General features: G+C 40.6%; 1 protein-coding gene across 5 annotated transcripts in view; it reads right to left on the bottom strand.

The window, feature by feature from the left end:
* BEND5 (BEN domain containing 5) overlaps positions 1-25,754 on the bottom strand; it is a 733,139-nt gene that overhangs the window by 570,569 nt on the left and 136,816 nt on the right. For all 5 annotated transcript variants that reach the window (XM_088674073.1, XM_035121552.3, XM_060276914.2 and 2 more), the window contains one exon: positions 10,008-10,102. In XM_088674073.1, coding sequence (XP_088530199.1) covers positions 10,008-10,102 — 95 coding nt within the window. The remainder of the gene's footprint in view (positions 1-10,007; positions 10,103-25,754) is intronic.

Here is a 25,754-nt window from a genome sequence, read left to right as displayed (position 1 = left end):
TAATAATAATAATAGAATATCATACCTGCCAAGTGCCCAATTTTTCACACTAGATTGTGGCAGCCATTTTGGGTGCCATGATCTTACATGCTCATGCACTGCGCTATCACCCTGAAAAAAGCACTTTTGGGTGGCCGCAATCTCATGCAGCACCCCAAAATGCTCGTTTGGGAGCACCATGTGAGATTGTGTCCCCCAAAAAAGCACTTTAAGGGGAGGTGCAAGAGTCTGGTGCAGGTCATGTGACTCTCTTGGAAGTACGCCCCAGAAGATATGCATTTTCAATCAGGAAAAGTTGGGTGGTAGGGAATATTACATACCAACAAAGGCTTGGTGCTCTGTGCATACAAGCATAACATACCCTCTGGCATCAACCCCAATCTAGTCCCCCAGTGTAATGCAAAAGCACTCCTGCCTTCCATTGCACTGTAATGCAACAAAGGCTGGCCTCACAAGACTATGAGCAGGAGACCTGTAAGCTTGCTAAGTCTGCTGTCCAGGTGTTGGTGATGGGCAACCTCAAGGCCTCTGCTCTCCATTATTATGGTTCTTTAAATGTAACCATGGATCAGATAGCCTAAATAGAGGACAGCTCTCTGTACAGTAAGACACATGGTAGCCCTGTCTCCAGTGACCTAGACTTTCACCCACAGTAAAAGGCATGTAGTAGTCAGGCCCTTGCAGCTGTGGAGGCTGTAGGTTAGCAGAAGCAGGTACTGTAGTTGGGCCAAACTACAGTTGCTTGAGGACCAGTGTCACAAGTTCATGGCCATTGTATTTTCAAGAGCCATTTTGAGCCTGGCTACACGTCCTCTCTGGCACATGATTACAGGCTCTCCAGCCTCACTTAGTCACAAGTCACTGATGGAATCCAGTCACCAGGAGTACAGAACTGATCACCACACCCAGACTGAGCCATAACATCTTCAGGACCCATGCACAAAAAGGAGGATTCTGGTCCCAAAATAAGGCTGTTTAAGTGAACAGCAGAGATTTTTTATCATTTTATTATTTCACATTTATATACTGCTTGACTGTAGTAAAATTTCAAAGCAGTTTACAAAAAAGAATAAAACTATCAGTTTAAAAAGAGAGAGTTAAAAACAAATATTGGATTAGATAATTAGAACATCGTTGTCAATCTGCACAGTGAATATGGGGATAGACTGAGGGAAGCACCAGGACAATTATATTAGAAGAACAGTTGCTTCAGAAAATAAGTGATGAAGACAAAAGCAGCTTTTAGAAATTTCCCAAGCATATGATTCATGCTACAAGGCAGGATGTGAAACTGATCTTTGTGAAAAAGATGGTGTGTTCTCTGTATCTTGTCTTCACTTACCCTGAGGCTTTTCTAGTCTTAATGCACATTTCTGTAATCTTAAGGGGGGTGCCCTTGTTAACTAGGGATGTGTTGCAATGTTACTGCAGAGAATGTCCTTGTTTCATGCTCCAGTGGGAAGCTAATGGAAGGGTTGAGTAGACATTGTTTCCTTGAACATATATGATCTCCCCCTTTGTACGGTATATTCATGGGCACCGGCTCTGCACTCACTGTTGCCAACTGCAATTACTAGCAAAATAGTATTTTAACCTACTCATACAGTTCCTATTATTTCAGCTATTCATTCATATCTATTTGGAAGGCTCGAATTATATGGGGGAGCATTGTTTGTTTGTTTGTGTTCAATATCCCAGCTTATACTTATTATAAACCATGCCTTGTGCAACTTAATGGATGTGAAGATGGCTCTGAAAATGTTTTGTTTGTAATATGTAGACTGTATACATTTACATACACGTGAGCACAGTACTCGCACATTTCTTTCATGAATAAACACCGCTCACAGTCTTCATGCAAACACATACAATTTTGATATCCATATTCACTCATGCTCCTCACCTCTCGTATACATATGTTGCACAAACCACTGACTATCTCCTTTAAAACCATGCCGTACCTGGTCACGGCCCACTCAGATCATTTGCCCTGTTTCTTATAGGTCCTGCCCAAAGGCCAGTGGGCAGGCAGTGGGCAGACCTTGGTATGAAAGCCTCAGTTGCCACATTCCCTCTAGACAAATGGGCTGCTCTACAGGTTCATCGCCTACCTCATAGCAATCATCACAACTTTTGGTGGGTAAAGCATTGAGTTGCATATTTAGCTTACTGGGTACCCCGCTAAAGGGATCCTGCAAGCGGTGTCTCTGTCTGGGAGTCCATACAGGGGCTGATAGCACCCTTCCAAGTGGCAGCCCTGCTGGGCTCACCCCAATGTGATGCATCATAGGGTGACCCTCTACCCAGGGTTGACCTAAACTCTTATCAATAAGCAGATGGGCTGACTGACACCTGATGCATACCTAATACCTTCCACTAAGCCTACTTACATCTGTAATCAATAAAAGTTGTGGGCTATTTCAATCCAATATTGATTCTGTGTATTATTTTTATCTTGTCTGGCCACACACTGGACTGTGTACTTGAAGGACCACTGAGTTAAATGAACTGCATTCATCATTCCAGTCTGTTAACATTCATCCACTTTTCCATTTCCAGAAACCAGCAGGCGAAGTAATCATAGTGGTCAGTTCCCCCAGGTAAGAACACTTAATCATTCACTTAAAATAGAAAATATGGGCAGGTTCTAGCTAAAGGTCCTGCACTTTAACCAAGCACATACTTAACCTTCACAGGGTTGTGTACCTAGGCATGTGATTAAAATGTGATTAAAAACTGCTACAGTTTAAAAATTCCTATTATCTTTTTCCACTTCACTATCAGAGGAAGTAACTTTTGCCAACACATATCTGTCATCCCAAAAATTTGGCAGTGATTCTTTTATGAATCCCTCTTATTTATTAGAGAAAAATCCCTTATGTTACCAAATGCTAATTATACAAATAACCAGTTTTCACAATTGTATTTTTTCCCAAAGAGTTTGGAAAGAATGAGAAGTAGGAATGCGTATTCAATCTGAGGATGAACATTACAACCCCTGAACTCTTTTCTATTTCATTTTAATCTTCCCTCCCACTCTTCTTCCCTCCACCCACCTAGCTAGGCTTCCACTCTAGCAGCAACAGCTGTAATGGGAAGAAGAGGTCTCAGTTTCCCCTTTTTCAGTCTCTCTCCCTCCTCAGCAGCTGAAATGCTACTAGGGAGGTATATGCATGGAATCTTGGGAGATGCTGTTTCTCCCCAGTGCCTGAGAAATGTCAAGTGCCTTGCAGAAATCACATCTCCCAGGGTTCACTGTGCATTCTACTCTAGTCTATTCCACATGCTGAGGAAGAAGGGTGAACAGTCCTCTTTGCCCATTCACAAGACTCCATTGGCTGGTATGAGCACGGGAGTTGTGGAAGGAAGAAGCGAAAGCCAGAAGACCCCTATGGTTAAGAAACCTCTCTCCCCCCTAACATAATGGTCACTACTACTAGATTTCTTCTCACTTTCCCACATACAATGACCTAACCTCCAATAACATCTTCTACAGAATGCAAGTGACAAAGGCATACCTGCCCACGAAAATGAGGTGACTGCAGTCTACACCCCAAAATAAACTTTAAAACAGACAAGTTACAGCTAATCAAAATTCAGATGCTGTCACAACAACTCTGCCTTCTCCTGATCAATAAAACATGAAATACAGCTCTTTACATTTGCATTTTATTTGATAGATTTATAGAAAAGCAATGCAAACAGTAACCCTCCTGATGTGAAAGGAAAACAAGTTTACTGACATCTATATAAATTAACATTTAAGTTACTCCACAGGAAGCTCTCCGGCACCCAGACCACTACAGGGAGAAATGCTACAGCAGAGTCTAAAAGAATTTTGTAGTAGATGTAATAGATGTCAAAGCACTGCTTGACTAGAAAGACAAATCCACATTTAACAGCCATTTTGAAGAATGAAATATAAAAAGGGAACACTAGTGACAATTTTGCCAAGGCCAGAGGCCTGGAACCTGATGTTATATATAAAGAGTATAGAGTTATAAATTCTCTCTTCATGCAGTTAATGTCCTATTATTTGTTGACTGATATAACTATTGACAAATGTACACCTGACAAGCTTCTCAGGGAGTTGAATACCCTGGGCAAGAGAACTGCAGGGCCCTCCTTCAGCTTCCTTTTCATACTGCAGGTACAGAGGTGACTTTAGTCACTGCCTCCTTCCCCTGAGAGGAAGATCAGGTGGACATATGTGACCCACAGTTGAGCTGCTCAGCTTTCCCAACAGAAAACTGGATATTGCCTCAGTGGCCCTCATTTCATTGCACTGGGGAAATCTCTCATTCTCTTACACTTTGCAGATGCTTGTAGAATGAGCTCCCGTTTCCTAGTTGTATGGGTACACAACACCTGCATGAGAGGCAATTTTCACACCCTGCTTCTGAAGCACATTGAAAGCTTAGCCTGGCCACAGCATGCAGAACATGACAGCAGATTGGAGTTCATCCTCATCTCTAATCAGCTGTGAGGCCCCACTGGTCAATGGGCCTCAGCATATGCCTGACTATGTCACTTGCTAATGCTAGGCTTGTTACAAGATTGTCACCTGCAGAGAATAACCATCACCACTGCTGATTTGTTCTTTGTTATCACTTACCTCTGAATTGTCTGGACTTCACCTAGCACTCTCTCCTCATTAAGATGCAGAATGTTTGAAGACTTAACAGGTGTCAAATAGATATTTGCCAGCTACAGCTATTATTCTACAGGGACGAGCTGCTGTTCCATAAATACTAATTAGAGTTTTGCACAGGATCTTTGCTGGAATACCTAAGGTGATGAGTGGCCAGTTGTTACTTTAAAAAGATTAGCGCAATTTGAAAACTAATGTCCCCAATGAGGCAATGCTCTTGCTGAATAATCAAGAGTTATAGCTAGTCTACCCAAAGAGAGTGCTTGCTCACTCAATCATTTAGAAAATCTGCTGCCTACTGAACAAGTCACTTTCCCCTTTCACTTTGAAAAAGTTGCAAAACCTTGTGGAATCAGGGGAATGGCAATGCATGTGTGTGCAACGCATAAAATTTAATGTATTAGAGCCTATGCAGTAAAACTAATGGTTTGGAAGAATGGAGACTAGTATATGAAATTAGGGAGCAACAACAAACACTAAAATGAACAAGGGGGGAAGGAGGGAGTGTTGAAACAAGGCAGAAGAACAAGGGAGGGGAAATTGGATAATATCAGGGGTGCACATTGAAAGCAACTGTTGCAGTTTGGAGAAGGTATCTGCTATTCAAAAATCTTAGTGCTACTTAGAATCAAGCCCAAACTTCCTCCAGAGTACAGGTATAGTATAGAATGCGTTCACTGCCAGCCATCATTTTCTGTAGATCTCCTTTCCTACCAAAGTTACCTTTTCAGGAAGGCAGACTGGCAAGTAGGCTAGATTGTGGCAGAAAGGTTATTGTAGGCCTATTCTTAAATCCTATGTGTTCCTGAATATGCTTAGGAGCATCCTTTGTCACCAGGCTGCATGGCAGTTGTAGTTTCTAATACATCTCAGCCAAATGAATTGGGCTGGGGGTTTAAGAAACTAAAATTTTGAATCCTATGCATTGCAAGTGCAAAAAGATGCTCCTGAACATGCTCAGGAATACCTAATTTTTCTTCCACTAGCCAACCCTCCTGTCGGAGGAGCTACTGGGACTTCAGCTAGATCTGTGTGCAGCTTCCTCAAGAGATGACCATCAAATTACAGGTTACAGCATCTACCTAGGCAGCAAAGCACCCTCAATCCCTGAACTGTATGCTGAGGCTGGCCATTGGATCCTTCTGGACAGGAATGAATATATGACAGTTCTAGTTGAGCCTTGCCTGAGCAACACTGTTATCCTGTATTCTTTGGGCCCTTTGATTCTGCCTCCTGATTTGTCCTTTGGTCCTAGCCTCTGACTTTCTCCTTGCTGCTACTTACGCCTTGGTCCTGACTACTGGCTCTGGCTCTTGACTCTGATCTTCTGGTGCAGCTCCTGGTTCCCAGCTCATTTCCTACTGCCATCTCTCTCATCTCTGTACAATAACCCCCTTGCCCTGCAGTCCACACAATGGTATGCTTCCTTGGGAGGGGGATGGCAGACGTTAGGCTCAAGCTCTCTCCCATCAACATGGTCTTCCAAGCATTCTCAGGGAACTTGTGTGAAAGTCCCCACCTTCTTCTGAAAATTCTCTTGAGAAAGCTCAGACAAGCCAAACTACTTAGTCTGGAAAACCACACCCAACAGTAACTAGCAGTGGCAGCAAATGTGAACACAGTAGGTTCAGAATGTGTTTCTGCCCAATTCATACAGAAAGCATTGAAAATTACATGTTGCATGCATTCTAGTAGAAACTAATGATTCTAAGTAAGCTCAGGTGCAACCTGGCTCGTTAAAAAGAGAACTATTAAGACCTTTCCTATCTTCAGCAAATTCTCTCCACTCCCAGATTCAGGTAGGTAGCCATGTTGATCTGATGCAGTCAAAAAAAAATAGTACAGAAGCACTTTAGAGACCAACTAAGTTTGTTCTGAGTATAGGTTTTCATGTGCATGCACACTTCTTCAGAAGTGCTTTTTTTTTAAATCTCCACTCCCAGTTCTCAACTCATTTACAAAACAAGCTTGCTTGGGAAGTATGGAGATGGCATAGAGCAGTGTTTCCCAACCTTGTGCCTCCAGATGTTTTGGGACTACAACTCCCATCATCCCTAGCTAGCAAGACCAGTGGTCAGGGATGATGGGAACTGTAGTCCGAAAACAGCTGGAGGCACAAGGTTGGGAAACACTGGCATAGAGGACTGGGGCTGATCTCCCAATTTCTAGTTTTCTTTTTAAAAAATTGAAGTGCTATAAGACCCTAACAGTTTTCTGATAATTTTCCTAGAAAGAACAACGGAGTGCCTTCTATGGTAAGCTAGTGTGAACTCACACATCGCTAATAAGGGCAGTATATGTAGGTCTATTCTATTGTATCAACTCACAAAAGAGATCCACAAAAGCATAAACACATTTTCCCCAAAAACATATTCACATCTTTAAAAAGGAAAAATAAGAGTTTGTTGACAATGGTAGGAGGGAAAAAAGACCTGAGGCTTTGCCATTTAACAGCTATGAATGAGCAAATCATTCTGATCAATTTTACCTGACAAGTTACATCATATCTCATTGGTTTAAATTAGCATCTTTCTTGTTTCATTGTGTCTTTTTATCTGCCATGAAATGCGACCAATATAGCTTGATATGACACATTACTTTACTTCACAGAAGTTGTGGTTTAGTGCCATGAGCTCTGACTGACATAATTGACATAAAACCCCTAACAATGGGTTTTCAGAATATATATATGATGGCATCCGATAACATACAATGATATTTAGTATTTGTCACTTAGCGGCTTGCAATATATTTGATATATTACTAACAATAGATGCCAACAAGTCAAACAGCCTGAGCTTCTCATATACAACCTCCACACAAGCAACCAGCAACTACAAGGAGACCACAGAAGTTCCCGATGCTGTCATGTCCCCTGTTGGTCTAAGAAGGACTCTGATACGGATGTTACAGCTGTCACCCCAACTCAAGGGCGCCCCTCAGCCTGACATGGCTCTTCCATCCACCTTAGAGGACGATTCCACTGTACCTTTTCATTCTCCACAACCACACAGGAAATGGCAACTGTAGAATAGGCTATACAGTACACACTCTTTAAATCAGAGCTTTCCAAACTGTGTGTCACGACACATTAGTGTGTCGGCTGCAGTGTGTAGGTGTGTCACACGAATGCTCCCCACTCTCCTCCCGGGGCTGGAAATGAGTTTACTTAACCTCCAGTTTGCTAGTAAAACTGAAATACTGTGTCGTGAAATGATGCATGTCTAAAAAGTGTGTCACCAACATTACAAGTTTGGAAAGCTCTGCTTTAAATATTGCAAACAGCTCTCTCAGAGGCAGGGGTGCCAACCTGATTTTTGGAGAAAGGAGTGCAGAAAAGCCCTGTCCCACATAATTGATCACATTATGTGGTGCATGCACAGCATTTGAATGGCAATGCCCATCAACTTTGGGGGGGGGTTTCCAGCACCCTTAAAAAATTTTTGGAGAAGGCGAAAACCCCTCGGCCCCTAGGACTTGGCTCCTATGCCCAGAGGAGTGGAACCACTGGAAGCTCAATGTTTTCATCATAATAATGATGATGTTTATATGAAAGTGTGGCTTTAAAGGGACGCGGGTGGCACTGTGGTCTAAACGACTGAGCCTCTTGGGCTTGCTGATCAGAAGGTCGGCGGTCGAATCCCCATGATGGGGTGAGTTCCCATTGTTCAGTCCCAGCTCCTGCCAACCTAGCAGTTTGAAAGCACGTCAAAGTGCAAGTAGATAAATAGGTACCGTTCTGGCGGGAAGGTAAACAGAATTTCTGTGCGCTGCTCTGGTTTCAGTGTTCCATAGTGCCAGAAGCGGCTTAGTCATGCTAGCCACATGACCCAGAAAAACTGTCTGTTGACAAATGCCGACTCCCTCAGCCTGTAAAGCGAGATGAGCACCACAACCCCAGAGTCATCTGCGACTGGACTTAACTGTCAGGGGTGGCTTTAAAATATTTTACGTAAGTAAATAATAACATAATTCTAGGTGCTTTAATCTAGTTCTAAAATGTATCTTATATTCCATGGCTGTTGAAGTGTAGGGGCATTAGTTAAGCTCCAACCATTTCCAGACAAATATAGGAAAATGGCCATACCCCTTTCCATCTAGAAAATAAAAGAAATTCTGCACATGGCATCTATAGACAGGTTACAGTCAACATAGCTGCCAAATGAAGCTATGCCATTCTGTGTGCATGCAGAAATAGCTTTATTTATTTCAGTGGTACCCATTCTGCCTTTTATTTTTATTTGATACTTGTCACTTTTATTTGATACTTGTCACTTATTTTTATTTTATACTTGTCACTGTTTGATGAAATTGTAACTGGTCTGATTTAGTCAACTTGTTTGTATATAGTGGGAAAGATGCCTGAAGGTGAAGAAGAACAACAAGTAAAAGTTCTTTATCAGGAGCACAGTAATCTCTGCTTTAATGTACATATGAACAACAATTTGAAACACTAAAGTACTTAAGTTACTGAAAATATGTGTAAGAATATCCCTTAAAACAACAGAAAAGTCTGTATATTTTAGGCATATTTTACATAGTTTTTTACAGATTGATGTTTCAATGTGAAACTACATCAAGGGAATAATGAAGAGGAAATCAGTGGTACTTAATTAACAGCAAAAATTAGAAATTAATTCTGTAAATAGAATGGTTCAGAAGGTGCTTGATGTACTTGATCTATTTGGCTTGAAACTGTTACAAATAAGATTTTGGGGAATGGAATGGATGAGAGATGTGGTACTTTATTGGTCTTACTCCATCCAAAATTAGTAGTTTCATAGTTCTAAGAGGATAATTGACAAAGGACATCTTTGCTAGCAAGATCTCAACATCTAAAATCCCAATTAATTGGGCTCTTCTTGGGTGGCATAAAGTAAAACAAAAAAACAAGGCAGCCTGATCTTATCTGGCTTTCCAGGCTTGTTCTGCTGTGTCTAACCTCTCAAATGCCTCCTCCATATTTATCAGGTAAATTGTATACACATCTCTTACTGTAAGAGACTACTGATGAAAATTTGCAACAACCTTTACCAGCAAAGCATCCAACTGAGTCAACTGTCAAATAGTATGCAAAAGTGTAAAGGAAAATTCTTTACTGTCTCTGACTCTGGTATGGGCAGTATAACTAACCTCCTATGCCAAATCTGCCACTCACAAGGTTAAGCCATGATATAAAAACAACTAGCTCCTGTTGTGGAGAGAGAAAAAGCACAATAGCTGAAGTATATACCGGTACAAAGAAAATAAAGATTATCCAAGTTTAACCAAATAAAACAAAGAGCAGCAGTTCCAAGATGTATTGTGGGCAAAGCTTTTTCCTAAAACACAATTATTAACTGGTGTGGTAACTTACCATTTCGGCCTGCTTGTGGATTTCACCATTGGAGCCATTCCATCGCGATAGAGGCTTTTTGTTTTACTGAAGTTTACAATGTTGAAAATGACTCTCTGAAAGACACAAGGTGAGGGAGAATCTCAGTTGTTTATAGATCACCAATGTTAGAGCTCTGTAACCAGATGCAAAATTTTGAAATAGAAACAACAAGATGGTCATTTTAAAAATCCTTCAGGGGCATGCGGAATGCTTTTGCTTATATATTTAATTTTCCCAGCATTCTCCTTGCACTGCTGAAAGTTGCTAATTGTATTCTACTGGTAATCATTCCAGTTGGGAAAAGAAAGAAAAAAGAAAATGGGAAGACAATAAAGGAGCTATGAGCAAACCTGCAAAAAAATAGAACATTTATTATTACTAGGCCTCTTGTGTATTCCTTGCCAGAAACAAGATATGAAAGAAAACCCATGGGAATATGTTTTGAATCTACCACAAAACCAAAACACCAGTTGTGGGGAGTCTTTCCTACCTAATAAAGACACCACAGGCTATGTCAGGCCCAGTGTGACATTCCAGTTAAAAAACAAAACATAGTAATGCATTTGTTGAACACCTGAACTAGATTAAGAACTGGCTAATGAATTTGAGCAAGTAGCCATTAGTGTAAATAGTTTCTAATTTTAAAAGTAAGCAATTTCTTAATCTTAAATAATAAATGGTAACTTTTATCACCTTGCACTCTGAAATCACCAGATGGGGCCTGGATGAATCTCCTGACACCAGGGGTGGGGAACTTCCAGCCCATGGGCCTAATTAGGCCCACCAGGCCATTTTGGCCAAACCATGGCGCCATTTGCCCTAAACCTGATGGCATAGATATTATGTCAGGTGTGCTGGTTCTAACCAGAAGATGAAGAATATTAAGTATGGTTTCTGCCAAAACCTTTAATGTTCAAACCAATATACTACGTAGGCCAAATAAGTTTCAAAGGCACAACAGGGTATATCCATAGATAAGTCAGCTAAGACATTGATCCAACAAGCACTCCCTTGGGGAAATGACTGAAGTAAGTTGAAAAACATAAGTCTTGTAAGGACTTGGTTTCTTAAGTGGGTTACCTGAGACAAAGGTGATTAAGCTGAGGCTGCAGCTAGGGGTGGGGCAGGATAATTTAAGACATAAGGTTTATGGAGGTAAGACAATATAAATTTCCCACCACAGGATGACTAGACAGTCTTGGAGAGCAAAAGTGAGGATTGTGTGAGCCAGTAAGGAGAAAGTGTCCCAAGCCCATACCATATTTCTGAGTGACAAGGCAGAATAGAGGGGGACACCCTTAAGAAATGTAAATGAGCACTCTGATTAGATTACCAATGGGCGGTGCCAACTGGAAGGCTTTTGACTTTCCAGGACCAATTAATGACCAAACAGAATGACACTTTCATGTCACTGGTTGGCAAATAGGTTAGAATTAAATCATACCGTCCAACATTTGACTGAACAAATTCGGGGCAAGCAGGAGCCAGTTGACACATTTTTCCTCCTCGCAGCTTTCTCCTGTGCATGGGGACATTGCTATCTCCCTCTCTACAAGCCTTGTAGCAGTTACTCCTCCCCCATCTTGCCCTCTTACTTCCACACTAACTGCCACCCAGTTTCAATCCTCAGCCCTTTCCTTGAAACGCACGTAACTTCAAAGACTCCTACAGTCAACCATAGAGTCCTACAATCAACCATGGAGAGGAGAAGGGAAAACAAGAGAGCATATCCCTTGAGCTCTGTAGCTCTATACATAATTGAGGAGAATCTCCCCATGCTTTGGGGGTAGATCTGTGATTATTTTGAAGCACCTCAATGCTTTTCAGAAGATTCCCCCCTCCCTTGCTTCCTTTGGTAATCCAAAACAAAATGATCAGATTTCCATTTTATTTATGGCCCATGGGGAATATGTTAAATGCCAACAACTGTCTCAAGCTCTGGATAAGAAAAAACCGGGAAGCACACTCTTTCCCCAAAGTTTATTCTAGTCCATTTCTAATAAGGCTCAAGGTGAAAGGGCTATGTTGGCATTGTCAGTAAAGTAAAGCAACTTTATTGATTTGTGGCCTCGGGAGAGGGAAGAGGAGAGACCTTCAGGGCAGGAAGCTTGAGGGCTCTGTAGGGTGCTAGAGTCCAACCTTCTCCATCCCAAAGGTTATTAAGCACTAAAGAGGCTTTGAGAATAAACCCTCATGCCGCCTTCCAATGCTGCTGTCGCAGCCCAAAAGCGGGTTGCCCCAAATCCAAACAAAACCCTGGGGCACCTGACCGAAAACAGGGACTGTCGATACAGCAAAATTGGGGCTCTTGGGGGGGGGGAGGGAGTCTGCTGAATTAAGTATTCACACATACATCTGGAATTCTTGCTCCACCTTCCCAAGTGGACAAGTTTGTTTACTGCTGATGAGGATAGCCAGTATATATACCCAGATGGTGTTAAGACTCCAGCTCCCAATCAGTTTCAACCATAGCTGCCAAGTTATCCCTTTTTTTAAGGGATTTTCCCTTATGCTGAATAGGCTTCCTCGCGAGAAAAGGGAAAACTTGGCAGCTATGGTTTCAACCAGCATGTCAAATGGTTAGGGATACTAGAAGTCCAACATCATAGGAGGGCCACAGGTTCCCCATGGCTGATGTATGTACTAATTATGTACTTACTAACTAATTGTGGTTTTCAATTTGCTATATTCAAGCTGACTTTTTAATGGGCAGGATGTCCATGTAGTACAATTGCTATGTTTCTGCTGTTTACATTCCCAAAATAGCAATATGGCAGTCTGTGAAATTAATATTCAATAGTAAAAAAGTGTTCATTCCAAACTGTAAAATAGAAGCATTTTAAATAAAATAGAAGCTGTGTGACTTCTGCTTGTAAAACCAAATTAAGCTGGAGCAAATTGGTTAGTTAAACCTGATGTTCTTGGTGAATAATCAAAATGAACAAAGTGCCTCTATTACTTTAATGCAATTATGCTGAGGTTGGCATGAAGGAACTTTCTAATTCTATGAAGTGGATAATGACTAACACAGGACAGGTGGCAGACACTAAGAATGGTCTCATCCCAACCAAGTGGCTTCCCACCCATCTCTGCTACTAGTTTTGGGTAAATTTTACCAACTAGGTTAAGCAGTGAATTTATAAATATTTGAAAAAGTATAATTATACAGTTTCAACCACTTTCTCTCAAGGTGCAGTTAGCAAGCAGTTTTAGTCCTTTCAGGAAGCTATGCTACCTAAAATAGCAGTGATTTCATAGCAGTGATTAACTTTATCAAACTATGCCCCTAGTCTAATCCTATATAATAAAGTCCAAGTGTCTCTGCGTCCAGTCCCTGTGTCCCTGGGTTTGCGCTACTGCGCATGTGCCCCACGGGCAGCCATTGGGACTTGGAGCGCAGAGACACAAGGCATTCGGCTCCCTCCCTCCCTCCCTCAGTTCAGCCAATCAGTCCGTCAGAGCTTGAGAGTCGTGTGTTGTTCGTTGGCGGAGTCGGCGGAGCAGGACGGGAGGTCTGCTCTGGCTGGTTGGTCGGGCTGAAGGGGAGCCGGAGGAGCGAAAATAAGTGGGGGGGGTGAGGGGGAGGAGACTTTGGCAATCTTACCCGCCATTAATCCAATGTGCTTTGACTATACATAATTTTGGCTTTAGGCATGATCCCTGGAACATAACCCCCACATAGGTTACGGGCTTTACGGGCTTACTGTACTTTCATGGTGCCTACTAATAACAACTGCCACTAACCAATTTTTGTACCACTTGTGTCTATGCAAATAAATCAAACTTCTGTACAAACCTGCCAAGAGAGACTGGTAAACATTACATCTTTCAGTTTTAGTTCAGCCAGCAATATTTACAGTTTTAAATATCCAGTTGAATCACTCCTTTCACATAATACATAGCTGCTGCTTCTTTTTAAAAAATTTAAATACTTATGGCATTTAGTCCTCCCCTACCAGTTAACAAATATTTAAAGTCTGTCTGCTGTCAGGGCAAGAAAACTCATTCCCACCTGTGGAGGGAACTATACTGAGCCCTAGCTGATTTGTTAATCAGGAGCACCTGTTTAAGTTGTCAAAGCATAGGTAGTTACTGAACTCATTTGAAATGGCAATGAAGAGGAGAGCTTTAGCTTACATATTTGCATGCTTTCCCCCACTTCTTGGACTTCCTATTAAAGATGCTTTAAGAGGAGAAAAAAACCAAAAATAAGACAGAGAAGAATGACTGTATTTAGCTGAATACATTATAACATAAACATGGCAAAAAGCAGCTATCTTTCCTTTAACAAAATATAGCCAGATGGTTGTATTTTGTGCATTCTTATGAATAAACTTTTGACAATTAGTATTTGGAAATGATTATTTTATTCTGGCAATAATTGCAAGTTATTTGGTATAAAATCCATGTGTGGTTTGTTTTGGATTATAAATTTTAAATTCCACAATGCACATTCCGTACCTTGGTGGTAGTCTTTGCAACAAAGTATTTTAAGTATGGTCATGCATTAAACTTCTCAGTTTCCACATAATTAGAGAAGCTATCCGTGTTTAGGCATCCATGCTCTTTTCAATCACTATTATGGCTGCAGGTGGGTGGTAACAGCTGGCTGCTTTAGAAGTTTACTTGCAAAATCTGCTGATATCTTAATCCTCAAGAGAAGGCAGCTGAGTGATTCAAGTTTCCATTCTTAAGGGGAAGCATTATTATGCAGAAAGAAGCAACACTATGAAGTTTAACAAGAAATTACCACAGATTCAGGACTGTTAACATTGCAATTGAAACTGTAACCTGGGTAGGGTCCCATGATTCACTTTCCATGGGACAGAACTTCTGTTGCATTAACTGTTGTACAGACAGAATGTTTCATCACAGGCATTTTTTTGGTCATTATAATATTGCTTTAATGTGTCTATGATGAAATTCTCCTTCCTTCACAATAACCAGGGTCACGGGAGTCCTGTTCCAAAAGTATTAGGAGAAATAACGTGCTGCTAATACGTCACAATATCTCTGTGTGCAGTGCCACTGTGTGCAGATACAAGAAAGGAAGTCCAGATCAATGTTGTTCACAAAAGCAGAGTTTTCAATGCATGGGCAGGACTCACCTAATCAGCTGTGTCAATGGAAGCTGTGTGCAAGGCTTTCTCCTTGTGCAGTGGGGCTTTCACCCTGGCACCCCAACCCTGAAATTGGCTAGGACGTGGGGTCAGGAGAACCTCCAGAACACTGTGTTGTGGGAGGAGAGGAGGGATTGTTCCTGAAGGCAATCTGTAGTGCTTCTTCACATGAAATTATTGGAACAGTGTGATGATGAATTTCATCCTATGCAATTTTGGCCTTACCACACTCTAGCTACAGGACCTTCATTTGCAGACTGAAAATCCATGCATACAGAGAATTTGCAGTGGTCTAACCTTGTTTCTTAGGAACCCAGGTGGCGCTGTGGGTTAAACCACAGAGTCTAGGGCTTGCTGATCAGAAGGTCGGCGGTTCGAATCCCTACAACAGGGTGAGCTCTCGTTGCTCGGTCCCAGCTCCTGCCCACCTAGCAGTTCGAAAGCGCATCAAAGTGCAAGTCGATGAATAGGGACCGCTCTGGCGGGAAGGTAAACGGCGTTTCTGTGCACTGCTCTGGTTTGCCAGAAGCAGCTTTGTCATGCTGGCCACAAGACCCGGAAGCTCTGCGGACAAACGCAGACTCCCTCGGCCTATAGAGCGAGATGAGCGTCACAACCCCAGAGTCGGACACGACTGGACCTGATGGTCAGGGGCCCCTTTACCTTTAACCTTGTTTCTTATAATAATCTGATGCAATAAAAACTGCAGAGCCCTTTGAATTCTTCACAACTGTTCTCTTGTTACAATTGAGTGACAACACTGTAACAGCAGTCTCTCCATTTACTTTTTATCAGTCAAGGTTTCACAGTTTTGGTCTTTTTACCAATGAAGCAATGCTTTTATGGTAGGCTACCAGATGTGATATGTAAATCAAAGTATGGAAATAGAATCTGACAATGACCAATTGTGTCTGTTTGTGATGTGGTCAGTGTGTGCTACAACAATATACATTTGTGTGTCTACCTGTGTTGTGTGAAAACAATTGGGCTGCCAGCTTACACATATTTTTCAGTTAACGTTTTGTGGTCCCTTAGACATAGTGACCCCTTCATGGATCACTGCCTTGTCGTGTCGAAGGGGCTTGAATAACTCCAAGAAGCTATGAGCTACACCGTGCAGGGCCACCCAAGACGGACAGATCATAGCCAAGAGTTTAGACTAAATGTGATCCCCCTGGAGAAGAAACTGGCAAACTACTGCAGTATTCTGCCAAGAAAACTCCATGGACATAAAAAGGAGAAGCTTTGAGAAGAAAGTGAGAGTTTGCAAGGCATGCTTTGGTTCATGGGGTCACGGAGAGTCAAACACAACTAAGACGACTAAACAACAAGAAGAAGATATAGTGATGAGAATAGATTTGCTCTTATGGTTCCTGATTCTTCATTCTATCTCCTACTGTTTCCCCATTTGACTAGTGAAAGCCTTTTTCCAATGAAACTGCAGCCTCCTTGGTCATCATGTAACACCAAGATTTGCAACAGGGCACTAATGCTATGGCCCTTGCATTTGATCCTATCTACTTTTTGCCCTGATCATATGAGCAGGCTATAACTTTGACTCTCTACATCCTCTGGTTTTTTGCATCTTCTTCTATAAGATGCATCTCAGAAGGCAGATATATAGCGGTTGTGTGGTCTTAAAACAATGAATGTCAAAATAATATGTTTCTTCAGTTATCAATGTGTATATAATTCTCCCAGCAAGAATATCCCTTTATAAATCTGATGCTGTGGGCTCTATATCAAAAAAGCTTATGCCATCATAAATGTGTTAGCTTTTAAGGTGCCAAGGGACACTTCGCTGCATGACTGGAGAAACTGAGCAATACATAGTGTAATGTTGAAAGAAGGAAGTAGGAAGACTTGATACATAAGGAAGGAACAAAAAATTATTACTATATTGCTGAATGTGGGGAAAACAGATGGTTTCCAGAAAAGCAAATTAGTTAAATTACTGGTAGCATCACAGGGATTATGTCTTTCTGTTAAAAGAAAAAAGAAAGAAGAGATTCTCCAATAATTAAACACAGATTGGGTTTAATTCAGTGGTAGACAGGAAGGCCTTTGATGATATTTTGTTGTAGTTTGAATGGCTTTTATTGCCATTACAAGGTTAATCACAGGCTTTGCTATACAAGTTTAGGTCTCTCTTAATCTTATTTCATACTACAGAATAGTAACAAAATGTAAGATTTAATTTCAAATTTCACTGATAATGGTAGTGGGACAATGCAGGTTTGTTGTTGTATACCATTACTATTCTAATATCAGAAAACTGATATTCACACATTCAGCTGGACACAGGCTGGGCTAGGTTTTTTGTGCCGGATAGGATGAGGGTGATCTAGATACAGGCTTAGATACAGTTCTGTTTTCATGGACAGATGGTTATCTGGTCAGGTTTAGGATCACTGGCATCCCAAAACTTTGCAGGGGATCTGTTCTGATGGCTCCACCTGAAAGACTAAAGGATCAGAATGATTTTCTGATTGTTCTTGTGGATTTCCCTGTCACACCAGCTGCTGATCCTGTCAAACCTGTGGTCGACTTCTGGAACAGAGAAATAGCCAGGGACATTTACATTATTGCTCCTGAACACTCTCTCCATGGAAGTGGAGCTCAGCCAAGTTAATTATTTTGTGATTTGAGGAATGCTGGCAATGAAATGACAGGGAAGAGTACTCAAGTGATAGTGGCAGATTTGTGACAAATATGGTTGAACAGAAGCTATAGCTTATCACAGACCTTTATCTGGGGCGATGGTGGTGGCAAAATAAAAATAAAAAATGCTCCCACCACAACATCCACTCCTAGTCACCCTCAGAAAGGGTGTTATGGTGATAGACACTCGGCTACCCTGCCTGTCTGTCTCTGCAGCCCTCGCTCCCATTGATAGTAGCAGGTTCCATCTGCTTTGTTAATTGGAGACAAAAATGCTGGTAATAAATGGTGATATTGAAGCTGGTGTCACCAAGCAACAGTTTTGTATCTGCATAATTGTAGTATTAATTAGCTGGTTAGTTTCCTATGACCAGGCATTTGTACAGTCGTCCTGATTTTTAAAGAATAAAGAGTACCTGTTCTTCCCCTGTACTCCTCTCACCAGGCAGCAGAAAAGGAACCAAGGAAACCTGTCCATTTGCTTAGGCAGTGGGTGAGCAAACAGCTAAGGGAATGGTATGCCCTCTCACGGTCAATGTGTAGCAAAAGATTTATCCCATTTCATATTTGGTATATAAATAGAGTAAAACATATACCATATGACCAGAATTTCTAAATATAGGAAGCTTCACACGTTCATTTTCACACCTGTGATACCCAAGTATCACTTCATACCCAAGTTCATAACAAATCGCTTTTGATGATGTCCCCCGACCTGTCAATGTTAATTCTTACACCCCTGTTTTCTATATTTTTCTGATGAAAGGAGACATTGCGACGATAGTACTGATTGATGCTCAACTTGACTACTAATTTGCTTCCAAAGTAAACTGGCAAGTGAAGCTGACATATTCAGAACTCCTAAGCACCAAATGATGCTATTATACCAGTTGTAATTTGAATATTAATGTAGTTATAGCCTTATAAAAAATATTATAGCATCAAGCAATTTGTCCATACCATTCCCTCCCACTATCTGTCACCCAAATAATAAATGATACCTATTATATTAAGGCATAGAATCAGTACTTTATAGTATCTGTTGTAACCTTAGAGCAGCCCTGGGATTTATAAAAATGGAGAATCTAACTGCATTGAGGCAATTTTATTCTTTCTAAGTGCTGAAATTAAAATCTCTTATGTACTGTAATGTCACTACTGGGGGTTTTTTGGCATAATTTCTGTCTTGAGCATGCATCTGCTCAGAAGAAAATAAGAGAAATGTGGATATCTGATTCTTTAAGCTTGGCTGCTAAATGAATTATTTGAAATATTTTAACCTGCTATTTGGCCTTCCAAAAGGTTTTAATAGAGCCCATGACAACAGCAAAATGTAAAGTACAACACTAGATAAAACACAGCAATAAAGGTCATCCAAAATGAGGAGTTCGCAGTATGAAAGCCACAAACGCAGCATCAGCACACCAAAACCGGTTTTGAGTCAACAGAGTCAACCTCAGCTTACTATAGTTCCGAAGGTATATATTTGGTGGGATTTCCAAGGAAAAGAGTTCCAGGGAGAAAGCACCCACCCAGGGAAAAAGATTTGTGCATAATGCATTCAAGTATGAAAAAAGTAGTACTGTAAGCACCATTTTAGGACTCCTAATGTGGAAGACAAGTGGCAGGAGTGGCTGGTGCAGTGAGGTAAGTAAGAGTGCAGAGCCAGCCATCTGACAGCAGGATTGCACTATGGGGGTGGGGCAGGCAGCAGTGAGGTGAGGTCAGGACTCCGTGAACACGAGTGAAGCCAGCCTGGTGCTCTTGCCAGCATGCACAAGCACCCCCAACCTTACTGGTCTGCCTGGCTCCAGTAAGCACCCGAGATGCTGCTGGCAAGGAGGTGTTTCTGTGCCCCTGCTCCACCAGCTTAACAAGGACACTAGTATTGGGTAATCGTGTGTGAGCAGGATCAATCTGTTGTGCGTTTAAAACACTTTTGCAGAATAAAAAGTATGTCAGATCTCTAAAGGGAGTGTACTACTGTGTTAATGCTTCATGACCAAAATAGACAAGATTGAGCTGTAACTAGTGAAGGCTATAATAATCTGCAAGAGAGGAAGTGCTTGCCAACTCAGATACTTCCTTTCAGCTTTCAGAAGCTATGATCACTGGTAATTGTGGAGATACAGGATTTGCCTCTTTAATGATATTTCCATATGTGGAATGGAGTCAAGAAACTATGAACTCCATTCCACAAGAGTTGGCTGGTCACACCCAAAGTACACAATCAAAGTTCAGTCTAGCAGGAAGGAATGAGGAAATATTCCTACTATCTCCCAATATATTTACTACCAAACATAAAGATACGCAAATCAAGGATCTCTTGCCAGAGAAGTCCACCCAAGGCTAAATTTGTAGTTGCTTCACCCCACTACCCCACACCAATCTATTATTTATCCTGGCCATAGGGAAATAAACGTTAATGGGTTCATCTGCGTCTTTGCCTAGCATGGCAAGTTGTCGATACTCTGTAGGACTGTCTAGGATAGAATTATTTATAACTGTTTTATTCACTTTATTTGCTATTTCTTATTTTGACAATGTGAATAAATCTTTTGATTTGAGTTCTGGAATTGACACCGCATTTTATCTAGCTCATAGTCCCCTCTATGTGCCAAGTTGTTTGGTGCATGCTACAAGCTAAGAAGGAGAGAAAAAGCGAACAGACTCAGGCCCCGTCCAGGCAGCAACCAGAGAGCTTGCTAAAAGCTATTTCCCCCCTCTCAGGTAAATAAACCTTTTCCTCACCCAGACCTACCGTACATAGAATCAAGGAAGTGGTGGAAGTTACTAGTCAATACATTTTAAAAGTATGTTAAGCCCTGTCTGCAGCACAGGATAGGTAGAATGGCATTCTTGACGGACATGCTCTTAATTGGCATTCTTTGTCTGACAAGGTGATCAAATGTTTGTGCCTGCTCAACACCCCATTTCTCAATTTGTGATACCATAAATGAATAAACATTGTCTTCATTCTGAACTAGTTTCGTTTGCCCTTGGCAATGCCGTCATGTAAACACATCTGAGCTGCCACATGAAAACCTCACTTGGAAGAATGGCAAACGGGTGAAATGCCTTCATGTCAAAATTGGTGCTGCTGGTCAAGTCATGGCTAGAGAGAAAAGGCCTGAAAGGAGGAGGGGAGCTCTCTATTCTGCATGGGGAGAGGGCTCTGTATTCTGAGAAACTTTTCCAATGTCCTGGAAACATAGCTGCCAAGTTATCCCTTTTTTACAGGGATTTTCCCTTATGCTGAATAGGCTTCCTCGCGAGAAAAGGGAAAACTTGGCAGCTATGCCTGGAAAGCCTCCCTTTCATGCTGAAAATATTTCGTGGAGAACATTCATCACAACCTCACACGCAACAGAACACAAAGGGGCACAATATTTGAGCAATATCAGTGCATATAATTGCAGGCATAACCTTTTGTTTAAAAGCGAAACAGAACATTAATGCAGGTGCAGGGAATTCAAGAACAAACTCAAGCAAGTCTTGTGAAAGCAGTCTGTCATTCTAGGTGACCTGTTATATTGCATATGTTAATGTGACCCAAGAGTATGTTTCTAAAATTCTGCTGTCACAGAACAATGAGCAGCAATAAATAATTGATATTTGATGTTTTGTGCCGCTTTCTGTGTTTCATAAACAAATAATCATTTAAATTATTGATGTTGCTGCTTGTTTGTTTTCAGCTTTCTTTGGTAAATCAGAATTTTATTTACAGAATATGCATTTGTTGCAGATGCCTTTCAGGCAATGTGGAATTGTCATCCATCTGACAAAGATATTTTGTATGAGATTTTCATCATTTTGTGACGTTTGTGTTTTGTTTACACCACTTCAGTAATTCACTTCTGGGACTAAAAGTTGCTTTTGAGGTTTAAACACACTGCAGGATGCCAAAAAAAACATCAGATTCTTCTGTGTTTGAAAGCTTTTGGGCCATCAAGTGATCAAAACCTGCCAGAACCAAACTTGAGATCTGCCATTATAAATAAGGCACTGACAATTCTTATTGTGAAAGGTCATCCCAAGGGGTAAAGAAGCAAAGACAACTGAATTGCCCTTGTTCTTTGCTAGGATAAAAATGTGTATGCAATGTAGCACTCTTTTGGAACTTCGCTTGTGTCAGTGTTTGATATGTATCAGCATTGGAATTAATTAATTTTGATTTCATTTTGAAAAATGAAAATATATAGCCATATTTGTCAAATATAATGTATATCTGAGGACAGGTTTTGGCTATTCTTATGTTTTCTATTCTTTACACACATAATATTGCAAAATACCATGAGGATTTCTAGGTCTTTTCAATTTCAGTGTATTGAGGTAGAATGACACTTAATGCCATAGTTCAAATCACTGTATTCATTCCACAAATATAGCAAGGTACCCAGTGCTGTGCAGCATAAGGATGTTCACATAAGGGAAATTCCCCAATTGTTCCTCTCCACTCCAGTCAATGCACTTCCAGAGTTGGAGGATCATCAAGAGAAGCCTGGGGTGTAGGACAGGGAACTGCAGTGGGAGAAACTGGGTAGAGGCAACTTACACAACTATCTTTGTGATCACATTGCACTGCATACAGCACAAAACCGTAATCAGCTTCAAAAACCTAACTGTTATTAGCCAAAACTCCAGTGCATTTTACTATTTTCATACCAACACAAGCAAAAATAGAAAACTCACACTTAAATGTAGTGGATTCTAAACTTACTTTCAAAATTTAAATTAAATGTGGTCACTTAATCTTTGACTCTATATTACCAGTTTATATTTTCCTCAACAGAGATATTTGACAACTACCGTTTGCAGGCAATACTGTATATATTATAACCCTTTGTCTGGGTTTTTTTTTGGGGGGGGGGGTTCTGTTTTGCAATGGCATTCTGAAAATAATGTCTCAATTTAATTTGTAATTTTAGTTTATATGCCAGTTTGAAATGCTGATTACCTTTTATGGGAGTATTTGAGCCCAAATTTTGAAAGTATGTTAGAATTAGGTTGTGTACATGGTCCAGAAAGGGGTATGAACTATATGTAGGTATTTCACACAGTTTCCCTAGCTCAATCCAGCAACCAGTTGCATGTGCATAGCCCTAGTCATGTAAGTGTTTAGACCGCCCCCATTCTGTTTCCCCTTAACATCTCATTTGCACTCTTGCCAATTATGTGGCCAGAAATGCATGTGTGCAGCCAGATTGGGGTCTATGCATGCATATATGAGACACTTCTGCTGAATCAAGGCATTTTTCATATTCTACAATCTTCTTGAACATGTCTCAAGAAGAACAAGTTACATTCTCACACAATTTACAACTCATTTCCACAGGGGGTACACAGGAGGAGTTTACAGCAAATTGCAGCCCTTTACCCCAATCCTGCTAAGGAAATCAATATGCTTTTCACTTGCTGGATCAGGAACTAGGGGCATCAATCTGATTCAGATTCAAGTGTGCATTGGCATATGCATCTGAATATGGATGTTGTTCATCCATACTGCATTGCTTTCAGCTGAGTATATATTTGAATTTTAATAGCCATCCACATTCTGGTACAACTAGTCATATATAAATACATCTTTAAAATATGCCTAGAGTTGGATTAGGACACTTATCAGGCACACACATTTTAGTAAAACACGCCAAAAAAAGGGAAGCATTGAAGAGTAGCATACAAAAAAAGAAATACATCTCTCACAGATGCCAAGAAAAAGGATGGGCTCTTAATTTTTGTAACAAGCCCAACTCGTTTTGTCCACAAATTCCTTTGTCAAGGACTTAATGAACCAGTCTCAAAGTTTTCTGTTGTCAAAGTCTATTAGGGCAACATCTCATGTATTTCAGTAACTTTTTGTTTTTTTAAAAAAAGAAAAGCACAGATTTTCAGCTGAGCTTTGGGGAACATTTCTGACACAGTACACATTCCATAGTCATTTGCTGCTAATCTAATGTGTGAAGGCATATTAATAAATACGTTCAGCTAAACACAATGCTTCCTCCAACTTGGATCCAAAGAGCAACTTGTGATACCGATCCCACTTATGCAGGTGTGTGACCACGTCTGCCAATTTCCTCCACCACCTGCAGCCCCCTGCAATGTGTTATGTACAGTAAAAGGTTCCACAACCTTCAATAGTGGGTAGAAGGTAGGAAATGCCCACTGAATGAGCATAACTCTGGTTGTGGTCCTTTGGATTTAAGCTTAAGTTGCCATTCATCCTGATCAAATTCCATATTTTCCCATATATTTATAATAGACAATAGTTTTTTTACAGTGCAAGTTTTTCAGCTATAAACTCATGAAATATGTCATTTCAGATAGGGCAGTGCTTGGCATAAATTTCCCAGTCATTCAGATAGATGGGTCATAAAAATAATGTGCACTTTTATTGGAGGTATGATAAGTAAATGTGTTATTGCCTTCAAACAAATATGTGTCGCTACCATGAGCTTCTGAACGAATGGCATTTTTAACAGTAAACTTTCCTAGAAACTGCATGAACACAAAAGCAACTTTATTTCATCTGAGGCAGGTACTTTCCTCCTAAAATGAATTTAAAACATATGAAGAAAACTGTATTAATGATGTATATACGTGCCAATACATATATTGTGTATATACAAACAATGTCCTGTGTGTTGGATGACGGCACAGGTATTTATATGTTTTGTACTGCACCTAACATCTTATTGGTATTAAATAAATCAGAGATGGACAGCTGGTGAACCTTACATTGGATCTAACCCCTAAAACAAATGTATATGGCTCTAAGTAATGGCAACAAATTTCAAATCAATATATAGTAGTAGTTGGGGTTTTTAAAGCAGCTTCAATGGTACAAAAATCAATGGATCAATGTATTTTATTACATTTTTGAGTGATAGCCAACTAAATCATAACCAGAGTTGAGTTATTAAAATAAAAGAACTACTGTTAGGAGTTTTTTGCAATATTAAGTGGTTTATAAATGCATTTCAATAAATACGTTGACTTCAATGGGTTTACTCTGAGTATAAGTAACAGTGGATACCACCCATTCTTTTCCTGTCATGCATATTATGAAGGGCAAAGAACACTGTCAATTCTGCCTTTTGAAAGTGTATTTTGCTAAATCCATTGGTTTGCAGCCACCCTCCCTTCAATGACTTAATGCTATCTGAGCACATACCTGTGAAGCACTTACTATCAAGCAAACCAATGTTACTATAAAGCCTGGCCATCTGTGAGGGATTTGGATTGTTCCACCACCTGGTCTAGAGTGGCCCTCAAGAATTTGAAAGTTGGCCAAGCCTGAAATAAACAAGTTTTGAAAGCAATTTCCAGAGGGCTAACTTTGTCAGTCTCTCAAAGTGAAAACAACAGAAAGTCTTTTCAAGCCTTAAAGACTAACTGATTTATTATGGCATAAGCTTTTGTGTATTATCGTCCACTTCATCAGATGCAGTGTTATTCTCAGCTGGTAGACACAGGTACACTTGGCAGTGAGAGAGAGAAATACTAGCAGTAATGCCAGAGGAAAATGAAATGAAAGAAATACAGTGATACTGTGTTGTAGCATAAATGCATGTAGAATAATTGCAGTGACCATTCACAAAGCAGTGTTGACGATTTCGCAAATACAATTACGCATTGGCAAAGTGATTAACACCTGTAGTGGACTAAAATTCCACTACTGCAATAGCACTAACAGATACAAGTTAAAGGTACAGAGTGCCTTGTAATTCCACTTTATCCCTATAATCTTCCTGAGAATCTCCATTTTCCTTTTACCAGTGGAGAACTAAGTGGATATTCATACTTGGGTTAAAGTGTTTTTCAAATAATAGCCAGGGTTATCCATTATGGCAAACAACAACAACAACAACAACAACAACAACAACAACAACAACAACACAACTGGGGTGAATTCAACCCAGATGTTAAACTTGCTTAACCCATT

Source organism: Zootoca vivipara, chromosome 7, assembly GCF_965207765.1.
Source record: "Zootoca vivipara chromosome 7, rZooViv2.hap1.1, whole genome shotgun sequence".
Classification (NCBI taxonomy): Eukaryota; Metazoa; Chordata; class Lepidosauria; order Squamata; family Lacertidae; genus Zootoca; species Zootoca vivipara.
This window is presented reverse-complemented; position numbering and strand designations above follow the sequence as displayed.